Consider the following 18646-nt stretch of genomic DNA (forward strand, 5'->3'; position numbering starts at 1 on the left):
AGTGGTGGATGCACTTCCCTGAAATTTACGGTGTGGTTAGAAAAGCTTCGGACAGTTTTTCGAGCAACCATAGGAGAAAAATGTGATTTGGGTTTGGACCTTGACCGGAGATTTAGCTCATGGTGAGACTGCATCTGAGAATGAATTTGTTCATTTTTGGGTTTTGTTGTGGTGCCTTTTAAAATATACAAAATATACATTAACTGCATTGTCACTTAATTGTATAATCATTCTACACGGATGTCACCATTTTTTTAAATGAGTGCCTTTTGTCCTGCCCCAGGGTTTCCCACAATCAGGTGGGGCAGAACTTCACCTTTGTGCTGACGGACATCGACAGCAAACAGCGGTTTGGTTTCTGTCGACTCACTCAAGGCTGCCGTGTCTGCATATGTCTGCTCAGGTAACACACACATGCACACACAGACGCAGCTCGCTAAATCTTGTTCCCCTTTTTTGTTAAATTAATTCCCCACGGAATATGTTTTTTTTCCAATGTGTGTGTGTGTCCTTGAAATCATGTTGTCATATCATAATAAACGGAATCTTACTGCGGTCTTAAACACTGGGTATCTTACACTGAGAGTTACTTTCATAAATTGAACCGTCAAAGGAAACAAATAGATGTGTTGAAAGTTATGCTTCCACTCCACCAATCCCAATAAATCAATATAAAAGGCAGCCTTTCACATTTTGTTTTCTGAATGAGAATCAAGAAAATATGTGGATAAAGATTTATTCAAACACTTGAGACTTTATTTTCTTCCCCAAGTATCTAATACTTTTTCCGTGCTGCCCTTTTTGTTAAATTATCTATGGATCAGTCTCAGTAAACTGTTTTTAATCTGAATTCATTTCTCAAGTCTGATGAAAAAATTAATTTACCAGATCTTAGAAATGAACACAGATTTTTTCAAGACAGCACTTTGTTCATCCTCACACTTAGCTACACTGTGCCAGAGTAACAAATTTATATTCTCATCTGCCCACACAAATATGTTGGATGTGTCTATAATTATCCAAAAGTTTGGCAGTTTTTGATTTTTCATAGGTGCATTTATCCCACCACTGTAAACAGAAACGAGGATTCCAAACCATGGAAAACTGCATTTTCTTTGTGTAATTAATCTATAACAAAGGCTATGATCATTTAATTCCCATGTAATTGAATGCTTACACAATGCATGTGCTGATATAATTACCTTACAATTACAGAGAAGGAACACTCGAGCTAATTGCCGTGGACAGGCTCGTGAACTTAAGAATAAACTGAGCAATTTGACAACAAATAAATAAATCAATGTATTAGAGAGATTAGCAAGTAGCCAAACAAAAAAGGAACACAAAGCCTTTCCTTTTTTTTGTCTCCGATGGTGTGAAGCAGCACTCGTGTCCTGTTCTTGTGTGTGTGTGTGTGTGTGTGTGTGTGTGTGTGCGTTTGTGTCGCTGTTGATGGACAGTCGTAAGTTTGTCGCTGCCCTGATGAGCTGTTATGAAGAACAGTGCCCCTCCTACCCACCACCCACCCTTCCTGGCCAGCTTTCATGGCCTTTGTTTTCTCTCTCTCTCTCTCTCTTCCCTCCTCGTTATTCAGCTACTGCCACAGTACGACAGCAAAGACGCTCGGCCCATAATTATGCATGAAGCTTCACTGCCAATTAGCAGAGGTTCCCCTGTCCCTCTCGCTGAGTTAGACATGCTAATTCATTTGACATATGATGTATAAAATACATTATGCATTCTGAGTAGTTTGCATGGCTTGCTTCATTTATAATAAAATAACATATATAATGTTTTTTGTGTGTGTCCATTTAGAGGTGTTTGTGTGCACCCGTGTTATTTTTCTTTCTTTGTTTTTATCCTGATCTTTTTCTTTATTTTCATCTTAAGTATCTTCACTGTGATGGGAAAAGATGAGGGCATATTTTAAAGCATAAAAACATTTGAGATATTTCATCGAACAAATTTAAATTAAGTTGCAAGGGTCAAGTTTTTTATTTTATTGTTTTTTATTTATTATTCTTTAAGCTCTTTATCATTTTCTCATAGTATTTATTCAAAGCCAAATGGAGAAAAGAAAATGTCGATACTGGAGGTAGTTAAGCTTAAAGAATTACAAGTTAAACATGCCTGGTTAATATCTCAAGATAATATCTAAAGCACAGGCATGCTAGTTTATTTTCACATAAACCATCATTTTCAAAGACTATAAAATAAAAGTAATTAAAAAGGTTTGCGTGTCTCTGACTGTTGAAGTGCTCCGACCGTAAAATTGTCACCTCTGCTTAAAGGAGGAAGCACCTTAATGAGCTGGGCCGTTTTATGTGGACAGAACTTTGTAGTCTCGTTGCTAAAGCCGTGGCAGAAAGGGCCTTTAGGCAAAACCTCAAGGAAAAAGGCAACCTACAACCAAAGTACGACTTGTTCCGTTTGTTTTACTGTTATTCATCGTCTTCGCTGGTTTTGTTTTTTTGCTTCTCGCGTTTTAGGAATTTCCATTTGCACAGCGAGCAACAAACGTTAATTTCTGTGACTTTCTTTAACAACCACGGCTTTAGGGTACATTTTAGGGAGTGTGTCACTCCCATTTCTGGTCGCTTTGTGCATTGCTGGAGGACAACTTCCTTCCTTCTCCTTAACCTTTAACCCAAAAACACTCAAGATGTAATGAAATCCTCCACTGAGTTCTCGGTAAAGTATAAAACGACTTTAAGGCTCATCTAAGAAACCGGAATTTGCGTCGTGTTTCAAACCCAAAAGGTAGTTAATGATAGGGGAACAAAAGGACATAGGTAAGTGTTTCAGTGTTAATCAACCTTTTGAGGTCTAAAGATGAAATGTAGGAGAATTAACAATTGTTTTATGTCCTCTGCATTTTTGTTTGTGTTGAAGAACGAGCTACGCTATCCGTAATTAAAATTGCATCCAGAGCTCTGTCTTCCGTGAGATATTTCCGTTCTGTTAGGTGGTCAGAGACTGGGCTGGGGGCCATGACGGCCTGCGAGTGGGCTGCAGATTAACCGCTTCATTCTTTGAGTACATGGCACTTTTAGAAGACATGTGTTTAAAATGGCAGCAGCGATTGTGCGGCCCCCACGCACTGAACACTCCTGTGATGGATGCCTCTTCCTCTATCGGAGGATTTGTGAAGCACAAACAGATCTGAGCAATGAGCTGCGACGAGTAGGAGTATCTCTTTAAGCTTTCCAAACTTTCACTTTGCATCAACCGAGGGGGGTAAATTGAACAAAACAATTCATCTTTAAATTATATCGTATTGCATTCATGCATTCAAATGCGAGAATCCATTACCTATCGTGGAAAGATATTGGGTGAATATTGGTAGTTTGCGGTCGCCTGCCGTCACCAGTGGTCTTGTCATTTCCTCTAAAACAAAGGATTTACAGCCGCTTGCTGCAGCGGCGTAACGACTGTAAGATCTGTGAGCCCTAACGGCTGCTCTGACAGCCAGAGTCCTATTTACGTCCCCTTCAGCTGTGAAAAATGAAGGATTCGTGTCCAGAAGTCTGTCTCTTTAAACACAAGGCTCTGCAAGAGATTTTCCCTCCCTCTTAATCAGCGCATCAGCCTGAACTTTCGGGCTGAATGTAAACTGACCCCATATGCAGATATTCCTTCGTTTGAGGTGGCAGAAATAGGTCTTCAGGTTGATATCTGGTCAGCATGTGGATTAACATACGCATGTTTGATTTAGATCCTCCTGCGAGTGTGACCTGATTGCACTCGGTCTTCGCACAGACGTCAAAATATTTGCACGTTAAGAGGCTGATTGTTTCAGACTAATGGTCAGTCAACCTCTCTGATTGGTGCGCTTGGCTGCATTTCCCCGGGAACCCATCCTGTCATTGGCCCCTTGCAGATTTAGCGAAATGAAAATTTGCATTAGGTTCACTTTATTGTTTTCTTGTTGTCTGTTAATTCCAGTCTGCAGAGCAGCCAGTGACCCATGCCCTGGAAGCTCTCCAGCCCACTGCCTGAGCAGTCACTTATTTATTTATTCTCTTATTATTATAACAGTAATAAACTGCAGGTTTAAGCTATTTAACAGATTTTTTATTTGCGTGTATTTATAATTTTTAATGACTTACGCTTAGCACCGCGTATGCCTCGTTCGCCTGCTGAATTTGGTGGGCAAATACAATTCCACTTTTGTTTGACTCATTTGCCCACTAATGAATTTTTCAACCCCCTCGTCCAGGAAAGTTAATGAGATACTAATAGGAGTTTCTGTTTATTTCATTTCAATGCTAAGAAGTTCTTATCGAGGAGGATTATTCATGTTGCGTTCAAAAAAATGCGTGTTAAAACCCCTTTACTTAATAAAAATTCAATACCTCGATAGGACACCATGTTTTTAATGATTTGATTGCATAGCATTAAGTGAACTGAGTCCTCACAGCTTTTATGCCAAAAGAAAGATGTTGGCCATCTTCCATCTGGGAAGCGAGTCGGCTTGGCCAAGAAAATGTCAACTTTGTAAAGAAAGCCATGCTACAGATGCTTTTAGCTTATGGTGGATGCGCTTAGTGATTCGCTTTAACACAAACACTGCAGTATAAATTACTGTGAGCCTCTTAATGAATTTACTTAATTTACAGTGATTACGTAAGTCCTTTATTTTTTACGTGAAGAGAATAAAAAGAAGTTGGCGAGGGGTAGCAGGAGGATGAGCTGGAGAAAGGGAAGGGAAACATTTTGGGCTGCATTTTTTGTTCGTCCTGTGCATCTGTTGGCAGCATGCTTGTAAACCACGGCATCCCTCTGCAAAAACTATGGAGGCTCTTTGTTAAAGAATCGACTTTTTCCTTATTGGCCTATAGAGCAGACATGTTAGGAATGTGTAGCGTGTGGAACCCTGGGTAGAAACATGTCATAATAAGGACTGTTTACCCCCCCCCCCCCCCCCAAAGTAATAATGACAGCTGTAGCTGGGAACAAGGTCCATTATCCTTTTCTGTATGCATTTGATCCTTAAGATTACCGATGTTAGCCCCTGCACGCATGCAATAATGCTGCAAGAATAACCGAGAGGTCTATAAACCTGCACAATCCAGCAGATGGTGAAATTATTTCGAGGCTTTGTTAATGCCAAAGATAGTCGCAGCTCACTAAAAACACTTCCCAGAGACGGAGTGTTTCTGCTTTGTCGTGCTTTTGAATCAAGCTACCGGTCTTCTTTGATTTGGCACTCTTTCCTGTTTTCAGGACGAATTAAAAACTGTCATTAATGCATTTTTTTTCTCTTTTGCTCCCACAGTTATCTGCCGTGGTTTGAAATCTACTACAAGCTGCTAAATACTCTGGCAGACTACCTAATAAAACAACAGGTAATCGTCCCTTGTGATGTTGCATATAGACAAAATGAGGTGCTGTGTAAGTACATAACATGATAAATAAGGTGGTTTGATTCGAGTGAGAAGTAAGCGCATGGTTTAATGTCTTGAAACTGCTCTGTGGTGAGATATTTCCTTCTGTTCTGTTCTTCTGCTTCGTGCATCTTGTCTTTTTTTTTCCGTGAGCGAGCCTTGTTTGCCGTCTTGGGCTCGACTTGGCTCCTGTTGTTAGCGGCAACAATGTTGACATTTCACAGACCAAATGCTGATCTGACACTGGAAGTTATTCCTGATGATTTGCTGGAAAACAAATTGTTAAGGGAGAGAAAGAGAAAAGAAACCACAAACGCACACACACACACACACACATACAGACAAATGTTCACACTTCACAAAAGTCTTCTCCCCAGACTATTCGCTGCATCGTACTAGGAATGGGAGGGAAATGTAAAATATACAACAAACTGGAGCGATGTGCAGAAGGTGTAGGTGATGCTCCCATCTGAGGAGGGAGGGAGGGAGAGAGAGGGGCGGGGGGTGCAAACAGGACGGCTTTGGGACTACTTTCAATTGTCATTTATTCCCTGCTTCCAGAGCTGTGATTATGGGATGGAGATCCTTGTTTAAAACAAGCGATCACAAACACCAAACAATGCAATCCCAGGTTCACAGATTCAGCGGGACGGTGTCGTGTAGCGAGAGGCAGACAAGTAGGAAAGGACAGTTGGTGTGTGTGAGGAAGATAGATTGCTAGAAGTCCTGTGTGACTGAAGTGTTAGCGTGCATGATTTGGTTTCTGTTTACCCCGCTGTCCGTTCCAGGCGAGGGGGAGATGTTGACAGACGAGGGAAGACAGAAGAGCGATGAGGGTTTAAGGCGAGGGGTAAATGAACTGTTTCCCCAGGCCGTGTTGCTGACCATGCGTGTGAGCATTGAGCCTCTCATGACAGGAGGCTGTTCGATTGCACGCCCCCCCCCCCCCCACACACACACACCCCTCCCTCCCTCACTGTATATTCCCGCCCGTTCCTCTCGAGTTTCTAGTTCTTTTTGGTTCACACTTGCATGCACACACACACACGCGCACACACACATATGCACACTTCCTCTCAAGCAACGGCTCGTAGCCAAAGTCAAAAGTTTCTTTAGAGGGAAGAAAAAGACACAACAATGGCCCAAATCTCTCTGTTTGCACTACTTCAGTCTAAATAGGAGCTGCAAACGTCTTCCCCCGTCCGTTCTCCAGCGAGAGGCCAGAGAGTAAATAGCAGTCTTGTCCTGGATCTCATAAATGCATGAAGAATAATCTCGGAGCCTGTTCTGTGGTCAAGCTGGCTCTCTGACGGCTCCTTAAAGCCCCCGTTTTCAGAGCGGGGGACCCCCACTTAATCACTGACAGCCCGCTTTCAGCCGTAAATCAACGCTGCTGGATAATAAGCGTCTGCAGCCCTACACACAGCCGTCTTTTAACCTCAACATTGCTCATTAAACATATGTCAGTTGGATGCTTTGGAGCCCTTCAGGCCTCGCTGCAGGATTGCCCTCTGGTCTGCAGCAGCGCCTGTCCCAGCACTGTTGTTAAGATTGACACACAACTCCTGACATCAACAAAACTAGTAAGTAAAATTCATGTGTCCTGTTTAATGTCTTTTGTTGTTATTTCTCTCCCCTAGGAAAATAACTTGAATGACATGCTGAATTCTCTTTACGATCTGCCTGTGCCAAAGCCCTTCACGCCAGTCAACCTGAGTGTGGTAGGTATAGATCACGTATTCCACTTTATCAACCGCAGGATAAATGAGAATGGAGGCGCAAAGAGGAGCGGGGAGCGGGTACGGTACGGGGAGTCGTGTGTTGCATCAGGAAGGAGGCCACAGAAAAGAAGAGGAGAGGAAAACAGTTGGAAGAACTGGTTGAAAGTAGGGCGGGAGACACTGAGGCTAATTGTACGATGGAAAAAAAAAAAGGGGCGATGAAGAGAACTAAAATGAAATTGACACAAATGCAAGAGGAGCAGTTAAAGATGGCATTAAAACAGACGGCTGAAGGGGCAGACGTGCAGGAGCTGAACGTCTGACGGCGGCTGAACTAAAGAAAAGGAGGGAGCAGGAAGAGGAGGTGAAGGTTCAGTAAGTAGGAGCAGCGAGACACAATGTGCCCAGGACTGACCTGGAGACACTTCTGTGTGATAAAGCCTGAACTGGACGTCTTTAAACTTGAAGGGCCCTTTCACAACTCATCATGCGTCCCGCTTATCAAAAGACCAGACCAACTTAACAAGCCCAGATTCTTTAACTGTGACCCAATCCCTCCTTCGTGCGTTTCCATCGCCGACGTACGGCGCTTGCACTGGTGCGGTTTTCAGTTCCCTAAACCTGCCCTGTAAAAGTAGAACGTAGCGGCTTTCACTTGGACCACTAAAGTCGGAGCGCTTCGCACATTAGCATCTCTACTGTTGAGTTTCTTCGACTTCACACACCCCTCACGGGATCAACGGTGTCTCAGGCTTCCGCCCTCGAGGAGCGCCGCTTCTTTTCTGGACCAATTAAAACAAACATTTCGGGGTATTTTCTGCGACATAGGCCCCGGAAGAATGCGCGTGGCTCTTTCAGCATAGCAAGACTAACGTGATGTAATCAGTAAATACGTCTACGGATGTTAACAAGGTCAATTAAGGGAGGATCCTTGAGATGAGGTTTTATCTTCCTGTCACTTTTCTGCTGCTGCTGAATATGCGAACAAAACCTTTCATCTGAGTCTCGGAGCTCCATTCGAAAAGAGGCCCGTGGAGAACAGAGGTGATGGCTTCATCTCTTTTCTGGAGAAGACACGAGTTTGATATTTAATTGATTAAGCAGAATTATTCCCTAAGAGAGTGTTGTTGTGTGTTTTTTTGTTTTATCATGGCAGCCAAGAAGAAGGATCATTGTCCCGTTTCATGTGTGAACCCTGTTTTGTTCTCTCTCCCTCTCTCATTGTTCAAGAATGAGCAGTTGTATATTGCCACTGGGCAAGTACTGAGAGATCGGCAAAGCACGGAGCCGGTGAGTGGAGGGGAATGAGTGAACGACAGAAACGGGATGAGGGGAGGAGGCTGCTGGAAAGTTCCAAGCCGCTATACTGCACTAATCGCATGGGAGCCACGGCTTTCCAGTGTGGCCAAATAAGCTGCACTCTTTTTTAAATATAACAAAAACAAACTATCCTGGGCCTTGGTGTGTGTTTCTTCTCTTCTGGAAAACAATCAAACTTTGTAAATGATTAATGCCATTCCTTACTGCCATATTCTCTCTCTGAATATCAAAGTTTTTTTTTATGTTAAAAGCAACGGCAATTGTGCTCAAAAAATCTCCTTGATGCCTTTCCAGTTAACCCACTTTCAATGTTTTACACAAACATGTCTTCGAAAGAACAAGAGAAAGGCAGATAAGCAAGCAAACAGCCAGTGAAAGCCTGGGTGGAGTTGAGGGCCACGGCTCGCCGTTATCACAGTGCCTTGAAATTTGTAGTCCAACGGGGAAACATTATTTAGCGCACAGAGCGCAAAGAAAGAAAGAGATATACAATATATTGTAGTCAGTGTGGTTATTGGCTCTGTCCCGGGTCTCTGACATTACGCTTCATCTCAAAAAACGCCGCTTCGTTTGAGCTGTTTAGGAAATGCAGCTGATCTTGTTCCAAGAAAGCGATGGCGCAAAAGATATGTAAAGGCATTTGTAACTTTGTGTAACGCTGACAGGTGTTAGACGAGGCCTTTTGCAGCTATGGCCACAAAATCAGTAGCATTTACTTTGACAGAAAAATTCATGTCCAGCGCATCAAAATTCAGGTCACAATGGCAGAGAATCAAGTCTTTGTTTGGATTTGCAGAACCCACTCTAAACAAAATCTGATGGTTTCGCATCGTTGTGAGCTTTTAAAGTCGCGTCTTTTACTCTCTGACTGTAAAGGTCTCTCTCTTCTTCTGTGGTCTCCTGTCTATAATCAGACATTTCTGATTGGTGACGGTGGTGATGTCTCAGCTGCTCTTCGTCTATTTAAATGTTTCCCTGATTTTAAGTATTGTTTGATATGTAAAGCATTATGCTTCAGTTATGTTCTAAATAAACGTAAAAACACAGCCTGTGTGTTAGCCTGACATCACTTGATCAATGATTTGCATAACAAGTGTACAGTAGTCCCAAAATGTAAATACTCTGACTTCTCAGAAGACTCAAAGAACCTGAATATTTTACTTTTAATAGTTCACGTTGAAAGCTTAATTGACTCTGTTGTAAACACACCCAGGATGCAGGAGGTGTGTGTGTGTATGTGTGACACTTTAGTGTGTTTTGGTCAGTGGTTTCTCTACCTGTCTACCGACAGCGGCGCTCTCAGGCCCTTTGGATCTGACCACTAAAACTGTCCCACTTTCCTGAAGTGAGACACAGAGTCTTGTGATCCTTGCGACAACCTGTGTGTGTCTGTGGATGCGCGCGTGCGATCATGCATGCTATCCACTTTTGTCTGGCGCCGTGCAGGACTATTCAGTGCTTAAATAAAGACTCCGATTTCCACGGGAGACGTCACCCCGGTCTGCGTCTTCGGGGGATATGAGCTGCTACTGAGCTTTTTTCTGTTCTGCAGGCCTGATAAAAGCATCGCCACAGTTCAGACACCAGCTGTGTAATTCGTATAGACAGAGCTGAAGATGAGCCATAAATCATTGAACAAAGTGATCGGCCTTTACTCCCTCCTCTCCTCATTCTCTTCGGTGTGAGTGGTATACTTCACTTGTGACCTTCTCTCTGCTCTCCACTGCATGTTTTTGTTTTGTGCAGCACTCCTACTTCATCGCCCCAGATATCAATGGACTGCCAACTATTCCTGAGAGTGTAAGTATTCATGGATAAAGGAAAAAAAGGAGATGAAGAGCAATCCCTCTCCTCTGGAAACATGTCTGCCTCTAATCGCCTTTAATCAGATACCCTTGTCACCTTTTGAAATTATTGCATCATTCTCTTGTTTCAGTTTCGTCTCCTGTGGCGCTTGTACTTTTAATGTTGAACTTCATTGATTGCCAGGGGTACTAGAGGATTTAAACTGAACACATGCTCTTTGTTGATTTTGCATTTAAATTGAAGCTCAAGTTGAGCTTCCCAAGTTTTTATCGCCAGCTACACCAGATGCAAACTTTAATCCATCTGAGAGACATTAAGCAACATGGATTGATTTGCTGTATACTTTTTGAAATATTACAAATCATTTAAAAAGAAAAAGAAAAATCTAGTTCTTATTTTCCCTGCAAAAGAATAAGTGCAGAGGTGGAATTCCTTTTTCAGCCAGTACTGCGTGTCTCTTTATGGCACATTCTGGCACTTTCACAGTCTGTAGCGTCGACACTTCACTGTAAGCAAGTTGTGCAAGGACAGTTTGTTATGTACCTGCATAACTGTCTGTTCCTGTCTGTCTCCAGAGGAATCTGACAGAGTACTTTGTGGCTGTGGACGTCAACAACATGCTCCAGCTCTATGCCAGCATGCTGCACGAACGGCGCATCATCATTACCTCAAGCAAGCTTAGCACTGTGAGTCCGTTCCCTCAGCAGCAGCCACTTATCCGCTCTGGCCCAGTGGGCCAAATACTGCAAACGCTTGAAGACTGAGCGCAATAAACATTTAATGAAAGCTGTTTTGAAGCCTTATAAAAATGTGTTTTTTTGATTTGTTGAGTTTGATATTGTAGAAGTATTCCTGGCTGTCTCTTGTATCCAAGGACATTCTATCATAATCAGATAATTTAGCTAATTTACAGTAATATTTTCAAAAGGTTTTGACTTCATATTAAATTACCAATTTGTACCAATTTGCCCTCTTACAAAATATGTAGCTCAATTATTAGGAATGTTTCTGAAATTTCACATAATTCCAGCAGATATAAAATCCTGAGTTGCTCAATGAGAATTTATTTTTATCCGAAATGGCTTTGCTACTTGTAGAAAGAGTTAGAATGACCTATCTGCCCCCCCATCCCTTTGCCTTGGTACCCTCACACCATGCTCTGACAGGCTCTAGAGTCCGCACTAAAGCTTGATTATATTTGACTGCTTTGTCTCATAACTGCAGAGTAATAATGTCCAAAAGAAGCTTTAAATTATCCCTTATTGCGTGTCTTTTCTCTTGGATAATTCAAAGTCCTTTCTTTCAGTCTGTACATGGGAGGAAACTTCTCTCCGTTTCTCTCCCACTTGTCCTCCCTCTGTTCCTCATTCCATCCTTCACCGTTATCTCTGTGGCTGATGAGGCAGAGCCAAATGTTTATGATGGATGAGAAGGGGAGAGGGAAGTGATGTCATCCCATGTCCTATCTGTATCTGTAGCGTAGCCGGTCCTGCCTTGGTATCTACAAGGCTGCAGAACGCGGAGCAGCCAGAGGGGCCCGCGGTGGTGATGGGTGCCATAGGGAACGGTACACAAGCTCTCCCACAGGAGCTGTAATCAGGAAGAGCTGTGAAAATGAGCCAGCCCTCAGAGAATTCCACCTGTCTCCTCTCAGGTTCTTGAGAGCAGCAGCACCTCAGCCGAGGTTCTGGACTGCACACAATGCTGCAACACAGTTACACGATGTAAATGATCAGGCTCGAGGGTGCGGTGAGCAGGAACAGAGAGTGCAAGTGATTTTTGTCTATGATTTACAATTTTCTGCGGCACCAAGACCCAAACTTGGATTGCTTTTCTGTAACAAATTCACGCCAACTAGATTTGGCTAAGAGCTTCCACGTCAGACCTTTACCTCTGTTAGCCTTTTATCCGCTGTGATCCTTCATCTACTTCATTTTTTTCTCAATTGTTAAATCTAGTTTATCTGAGAATGGCTAAAATGATTCTTTACTCCAAGTTTATATGTACTTAACTGCAAAAAGCCCCCCGATGTCTTGCAATCAAATATCTTTGGGAAATAGATAATTATTAATAACAGATTGACAACAGACTTGAGCGATGTTAGCCGTCGCTACATGGATACGCAATGCTGCTCTTCTTTCCATGGATGGAGAATGTATGAGAGGAGGTATTGTTAACATCGTTAGCACCGTCCAGCTGCTTTTCACCACCTCCGCCTGTCCAGCCTCTCAGCCAAGCAAAGAGGAACAGGGAGTAGAAAGTAGAAAGACACACACACACACTCACACACACACACACACACACGCTGCATTTATTCTGCCTGCTCGAGGTGCTGCCTGCGTTAAAGCCCCTGGTGAACCCAGCGTGTCAGTCTGCCAGTACATGGCGGACGCGCCTCGCAAGCAGCCAACAGCAAAGGAATAAATCATGATCTTACAACAATGCGTCCGTTGACTTATTGCTGTTTCGTGACCGGAGGTGAACGGTACCGCTGTTTTAAAAGCCGGTTCGGTGATGGCGCAGGGGCGGGAGCCAGCCGAGCGTGCGGCCTTGTCATAGGGCCGTATAATATGGCCGCATCAGCCCTTGCTCTAACTAGTCAGTTGGGAAGACCCCCACCACAACCACCACCATCGCCCTACCACCCTCCGTGTCTTTCATCTGTCGAGGCCCCCCAGCTCTAGAGCCCAGCCTCTGGCCTGCCTCTCGCCCAGACTCGCAGCCCAGCTCCCGCGCTGACTGACAGCAGCTCTCTCATCAGGCTGTCAGGCCTATGCTAACAAGGAGCTATCCATCCGCCATGCCCTAGAGTGCCAGCTGTCTCTCTGTTTCCGGCCTTTCCTTCTGTTCTTCGTCTCCTCTCTTTCCCCGACTTATCTCCGTCTCTCTTCTTGTCTCTCTATCCCGGTTATTCTCTCTCGCTGACATATTATTTTCTGTCCATCTGCCCCTCGCTCACCCTGGCTATACCCCATTTTCCTGGGTGTCTTAATGCGCCTCCGTTGTTGGGCATCTGCATCCTCCCCTCCTCCTTCCAAGGCCCTCAAAAGACTCATCTCGGCCCCATGCCACGTGGCTAACTTGCCTTGAGTTGTGCTGCTGTGACTGTGTATCTGCATTTTGTGTCTCTTTTGCATGTCTTCTACCCTCGCAGGTGTTTGCACCTTATGTCTTGTGTCTTTCTGTGAGGGAGTCGGAGCATGTGTGGGAGGGCTGTCGTGAGCTGTTACCTGTGTTCGTCCTGTGTGCCCTCTTTCCCTCTCCCCCCTTGCCACCTACTTGTTTGTGGCACACCTGTGTTGTGCCGGGCCTGACACTGGCGTTTGTCAACAGAGGGAGAAGCACATCGCAGGTAATTGGTGCAAGGAAGGCGAGAGAGAAAGGCCAACGGGCGAAACAAGGCAGTGGTAGACAGATGGACAGCAGGAAGAAAACGGAATAAGAAACGAAGAATTTGGATGGAAATTAGTCTGCGAAATAGAGAAGAGACGATTCAGGTGGAGCTTTTGGAGAATGCATCGAGACGAGTTGGAAAAATGTGCTTGAAATGAGCTTTTGAGGCTAGCGCGAAGAGGTCAAGATCGTCTCTGTTGATACTATTCCTCCTGTCAAATTAAATCACATTGCCTGCAGCAGCAGCAGCAGCTATTTGTCTCGCACAATATGCCAGCAGTGAAAGGGAGGCTGAGAGTACAGTAAAACGGACACTTCCATTACACAGCTATTTAAAAAGTGGAATATACGGAATGGGCACACGCTGGCTCACCATAATAGGGCTTTCTCCCTTTAGATCTGCGTCTAATTTAAACATGTCCAGCTTGTGCGGCATCCTTTTTGATACGATGATATTATTATCATCGTAGTGGCTAACAGCTGGAGAATACTAGTACAAGTTGTTGACGGTGAAGTACTTCTTGTGAATACAGCAGTAAGCAAAAAACATTTTAGTGTCTAATTTAAATCGGTTTGTAATATTTTAGTCACAGTTTGATTGACATCAACTCCAGAGCTGTTGTTTAGTTTACTTTTAATGTGATTTTTTTTATTGATAACTACTATATTTATTCTGTAGTACTTCCTGCGTATTATTAGTGTTTGAAGGGACAGAGCAGCTCCCTCTGACAAAGACGCCGCTATTGACTAAACTGGTGTGTGACCTCTTAGCCCTGCTTTACTGCTGCCTACTTCAAAGAAGTAATGCAAATTGGTCTGGCATTATTTGCCTCACTCCTCTCTTCCTCCTCTTCCTCCTTTCCATATCTGTATACCTCTCAGTCTGTCTCTGTCTTTCCGGCTCTGGGTCGGTCCTTGTGTCCCGTTGAATGGATCTGGGAAAGCCAGCGTTGCTGTGGACACTTTCTGTCTCGGCCGGGGCGTACGAAGAAAGCTCTTGGGGCACAACCAAAGACCTTGACTGCTTTTTTGAGGCAGACTGTCGCTGTATAATCTGTTCTCTCAGAGGAGCGGCAACACACACACACACACACACACACACACACACACACACTGAGCGTGGCAGGCAGCCCCTCATTACCGGGCAGAGCCCCGGTCCCTGAGGACTGGACCCAGCACCTAATCCTGTATTTGTTCTTGGGGACTGTATCTGTGATTCTCCATTGAATGGAATATTAAGCACCCAGGTCTTTTGTGGAGCGTGTAAGCCATTTGGCTCCACTCATCTATTATTTATCAGCCTGGCAAATATACTATCAGCCTTAGCCTCTCATGACCCTCTCTCATGTGAAGCCCCCCCCCCCCCCCTCTAAATGAAGAAAAAACAGAGTGGTATGATTTTTCTTTTCCTGTTTTCCACTTATCTTCCTTTTACTTTTTGCCTCATTCATTCATTCATTCATTAAAAAAAAAAAAAAAAAAAACCCAACAAGGACATAGGGATTTGTATTCAGCCGAATTAGAGAAGCAGATATGTGAACTATTCCTCTGGAGTTCTCGCCAAGTTACCTTATCTCAGGCACACTGCCACCTCCATCGCTTTGGGGATGGCAAATAAAAGAAAACAGAAATCTAGATTTGCTGTATAAATCATTATCTTAGTTTCAGTAATCCTCCCACAGCCGACTCCCTCAAGTCAGCCACCGATCCTGAGAAGAAGGGAAGCGCAGAGAAAGACTCCTGCTTTCCCTTTCAACCTGAGAGTAAATCATGCCAGTCGGGGGGGCTCACCTTGAGGCCTGGTGGAGATAATTGGAGTTGGTTAGCGAGATGTTCTATGCCATTACCTCCTGGTACCAGTGAATGGCTGGGGCTTGTCTCACACTCCCAGAGGAGGAATACACCCGCCTGTTGGCTCTCCACTTAGTGCGTTCACGTGCGTGTCCGTGTGTGTGTGTGTGCGAGACGCACGCACGCACGTGTGGATGTATATCAGCCGGAGCTGGATCGCTGACCTCTCTTCATCACACTTTAATGGCCCCATCGCGTCTTCTCTTTGGAAAAAAGGGAGAATCGTGTGACGGTTTTGACGGTTGCTTTTCCAACCAAGTGCTTCTTTTTCACACATTAATATTCATAGCATTGATTTACGTTCAGAATTAACCAAAAACAAAGTGTTTGCCAGGGAATTGATCCTGACAGGAGCGTGGCATTGTTGTGTTTTATTTGAAGACGGCAGGCAGTGGAAGTATGCATATGCAGAGACGCAGAGCAAGACACCAATTAAATGTTGATTAAGTCCTAACAATTGTGGGACTGTGTGTGTGTGTGTGTGTGTGTGTGTGAGAGGGTGCATGGAGACAGTTGGAACTAACACACCCACACGTGCACGAACTTCTTTTTAGATGACAGCTTGATTTTTGGTCGGATTCGGAGCAGTCCGGGCTTCGTTCTGTTGCGGTTTTTCAGCCTTGGCTTTCAAACTCGCCCTCCTTCGGCTGGTCAGTGGCGACACCATGTGTGTCTCCTGGTGGTTGTGCTCGTGTGTGTGTGTGTGTGTGTGTGTGTGTGTGTGATAGCGTGTGTCCGCTTCACACTGGCTGTGAAGCTGCAGCAGTGTAACAGCGGCTGCTGCTCTGGGGTCCCGGTGGTATTAGCCTAGCCCCGCAGTCTCTCTTGGCTAACTCATGTTTCATTCTTTGGCAATTTGCCCTAATGAAGTCCCACAGGAGCCCCTCAGACCTCTGTTCTCTTTCCATTTTTAATCATGTTATTTTAATCTGGGGGATGAGCTAACGCCTTTCTCCTTCTGTGTGTGTGTGTGTGTGTGTTTTGCGGGTCTACTATAGCTGGGTTTTCATCAGATAGGATGTCTAGAGGGGGCATGCCGGCTTTAAGACAATGGGAGACGACTTTAATTTGATCTGTAATGTTGGTTTTTGACAATGTCGGCAGCTTCCTCCTTCATGTGATTGCTCCTCATTATTTGTAAGAGGTTATTTTCTCATTAATTTGTCGGCCATAGTAACGGGTGATTTTGATTTTTATGCCGACTTTCAGCACTGCTTTGGGCTCCTTTTGTTGCCTTTGTGCAGATCGTTGCATCATTGATTTGGAAAGTGATTAATAACAAACATAAAGCTAGTATTTTCTATTAAACTTGATATAAAAAGTGGGTTAGCATCTGTGTTGTGTTATTATTATTATTAATTCCACGTGTGGTAGTAGCAGTGTTGCAGCAGCTATGACTCAAACACCAATCAATCAATCCGGATGCAGCATTGTTTTCATGCGCTATGTGTGGAAAGCATGTGTTGCCGTTCCTCATGTCAGTTCCATCAATACTTTTCTTTTCACCTCCTCATCAATCTCTCTCTTCTCTGCCGTGCTTTGTCGCGAGTTCAAGGCAAGCGGTTGATCTCCGGCTTTTGGTCTGTTCTCCTCTCCCTCCGACAATAGCTCACAGATCGCGTTCTCAGGCACAGTAAGAGCAGGCACGTCTGCTCTTTTTGAGGGTTTCTGTCAGATTAGAGGCTAACATACGGTACATCAACGCATCAACAACAAAGCATCAACACCTCAATCATTCTTTTATAGACTTATCAGTGTATAAACTTCAATAAGTTATAGTAATGTATCAGAAAAGAAAAGATTGGAAGCACATTTAGCTCAGAGTTTTGATTTGTTTGACTCTTTATGGTGAGCTATCGGCGCTTCCGGTTAGCAGCATGTAGCAATGTTTTGAATCTCTTGATTCTTCTCTTTCTTTAGTTAACGGCGTGCGTCCACGGCGCGGCTGCTCTGCTCTTTCCCATGTACTGGCAGCACATCTTCATCCCTGTGCTGCCCCCCCATCTCCTGGACTACTGCTGGTAAGGCCGACCCCCCCCCCCCCCCGTCTAACACATGCATGCACATCAGGACGATCACGATAAATGTTTACGCCCCTCCTTCTCTCACTGCGTGCTTGTCATGAGTCGAGCTCCGCTTCTAAAACTTAGTCTTAAAAGTGCAGACACACACGTTTGCAGCTTTTTCACCCACCCACTCCCCGGGTTGTTTGGAGGATTCCCATCATGGCGTGCCTTTTCCTGTGTGGCCTCTCAACTTAACGAATGGCCACGCAGAATCACCCTCATCGCATTAGGGTTCGTTACCGCCCAGCCAATGAAAATGGTCTCCACCTAGAGCAGAGGGGGCTCATCCGCACGTGATCGGGTCAAATTCACATCTGTAGGAATAAACAAAGCCAGATTTGGAAAGTCAGCTTAGCTCATACGCTGCGGCGTTTCCCCGTAAGCGACGGGGCATCTTCAAAGCGCTATTCATCACTGACAGTAAAATGTGATTTTCGACACTCTGTGAAGTCTCACCGTGATCTTATTCAATCACAGGAGTGTCCTCCATGCCGTTAATTATATTAGAAGCTCTGTTCGCGTGTATCTGTGCGAATGTTAGGGAACGTCGATGCTCTATATTCATGAAACAAAGAAGTGCAGAGCTACAGGCCTGCTGTTGGCTTTAAGTTGATTACTGAGCCGCTGTGGCCAGGAATCCTCTAACCCAAAAGCGATCTGATTATTGCTGCCTCATTTGTGTCATTTGAATGTGGATTTTTATTCAGTGTGGTGCATGGGGAAACGTAATCGATCATTCAAGCATTCCCTGCCACCTGCTGAATCCACCACCTTGTTAGAAGGAACCCTCCATCAAGTATGTGCAGCATACCCCCCCCTCACCCATTAATGTTTGACAGTTGTAGACAAATTGTATAATAGGTCTCATTTTAACCGTTTAAGCCTCCAAACAGTGACTGAAAATCAAAAACTCAGAGACATAACGAGGCAGAAGCGGTTTTACCGCGTGGATGATCAGAAAGCAGCCCTGCAGCACCGGATGGGAAGTGGTGATTGTTCACCACTTAGTCTGAGGTTTCCCAGTCGCTCAAGTGTCATGGCGTTCTGCTGATTTTCAGGCAGCCGGTCCCTACATAATTGGATTAAAGAGCAACATATGTAT

General features: G+C 44.3%; 1 protein-coding gene across 1 annotated transcript in view; it reads left to right on the forward strand.

Moving 5' to 3' along the window:
* dennd1b (DENN/MADD domain containing 1B) overlaps positions 1-18646 on the forward strand; it is an 82649-nt gene that overhangs the window by 31915 nt on the left and 32088 nt on the right. The window contains exons 5-11 of the mRNA XM_068743414.1: positions 284-403; positions 5279-5348; positions 7028-7108; positions 8339-8398; positions 10175-10228; positions 10810-10920; positions 17399-17499. Of these exons, the coding sequence (XP_068599515.1) occupies positions 284-403; positions 5279-5348; positions 7028-7108; positions 8339-8398; positions 10175-10228; positions 10810-10920; positions 17399-17499 (597 nt within the window). The remainder of the gene's footprint in view (positions 1-283; positions 404-5278; positions 5349-7027; positions 7109-8338; positions 8399-10174; positions 10229-10809; positions 10921-17398; positions 17500-18646) is intronic.

This window comes from Brachionichthys hirsutus, chromosome 9 (assembly GCF_040956055.1).
Source record: "Brachionichthys hirsutus isolate HB-005 chromosome 9, CSIRO-AGI_Bhir_v1, whole genome shotgun sequence".
NCBI lineage: Eukaryota > Metazoa > Chordata > Actinopteri > Lophiiformes > Brachionichthyidae > Brachionichthys > Brachionichthys hirsutus.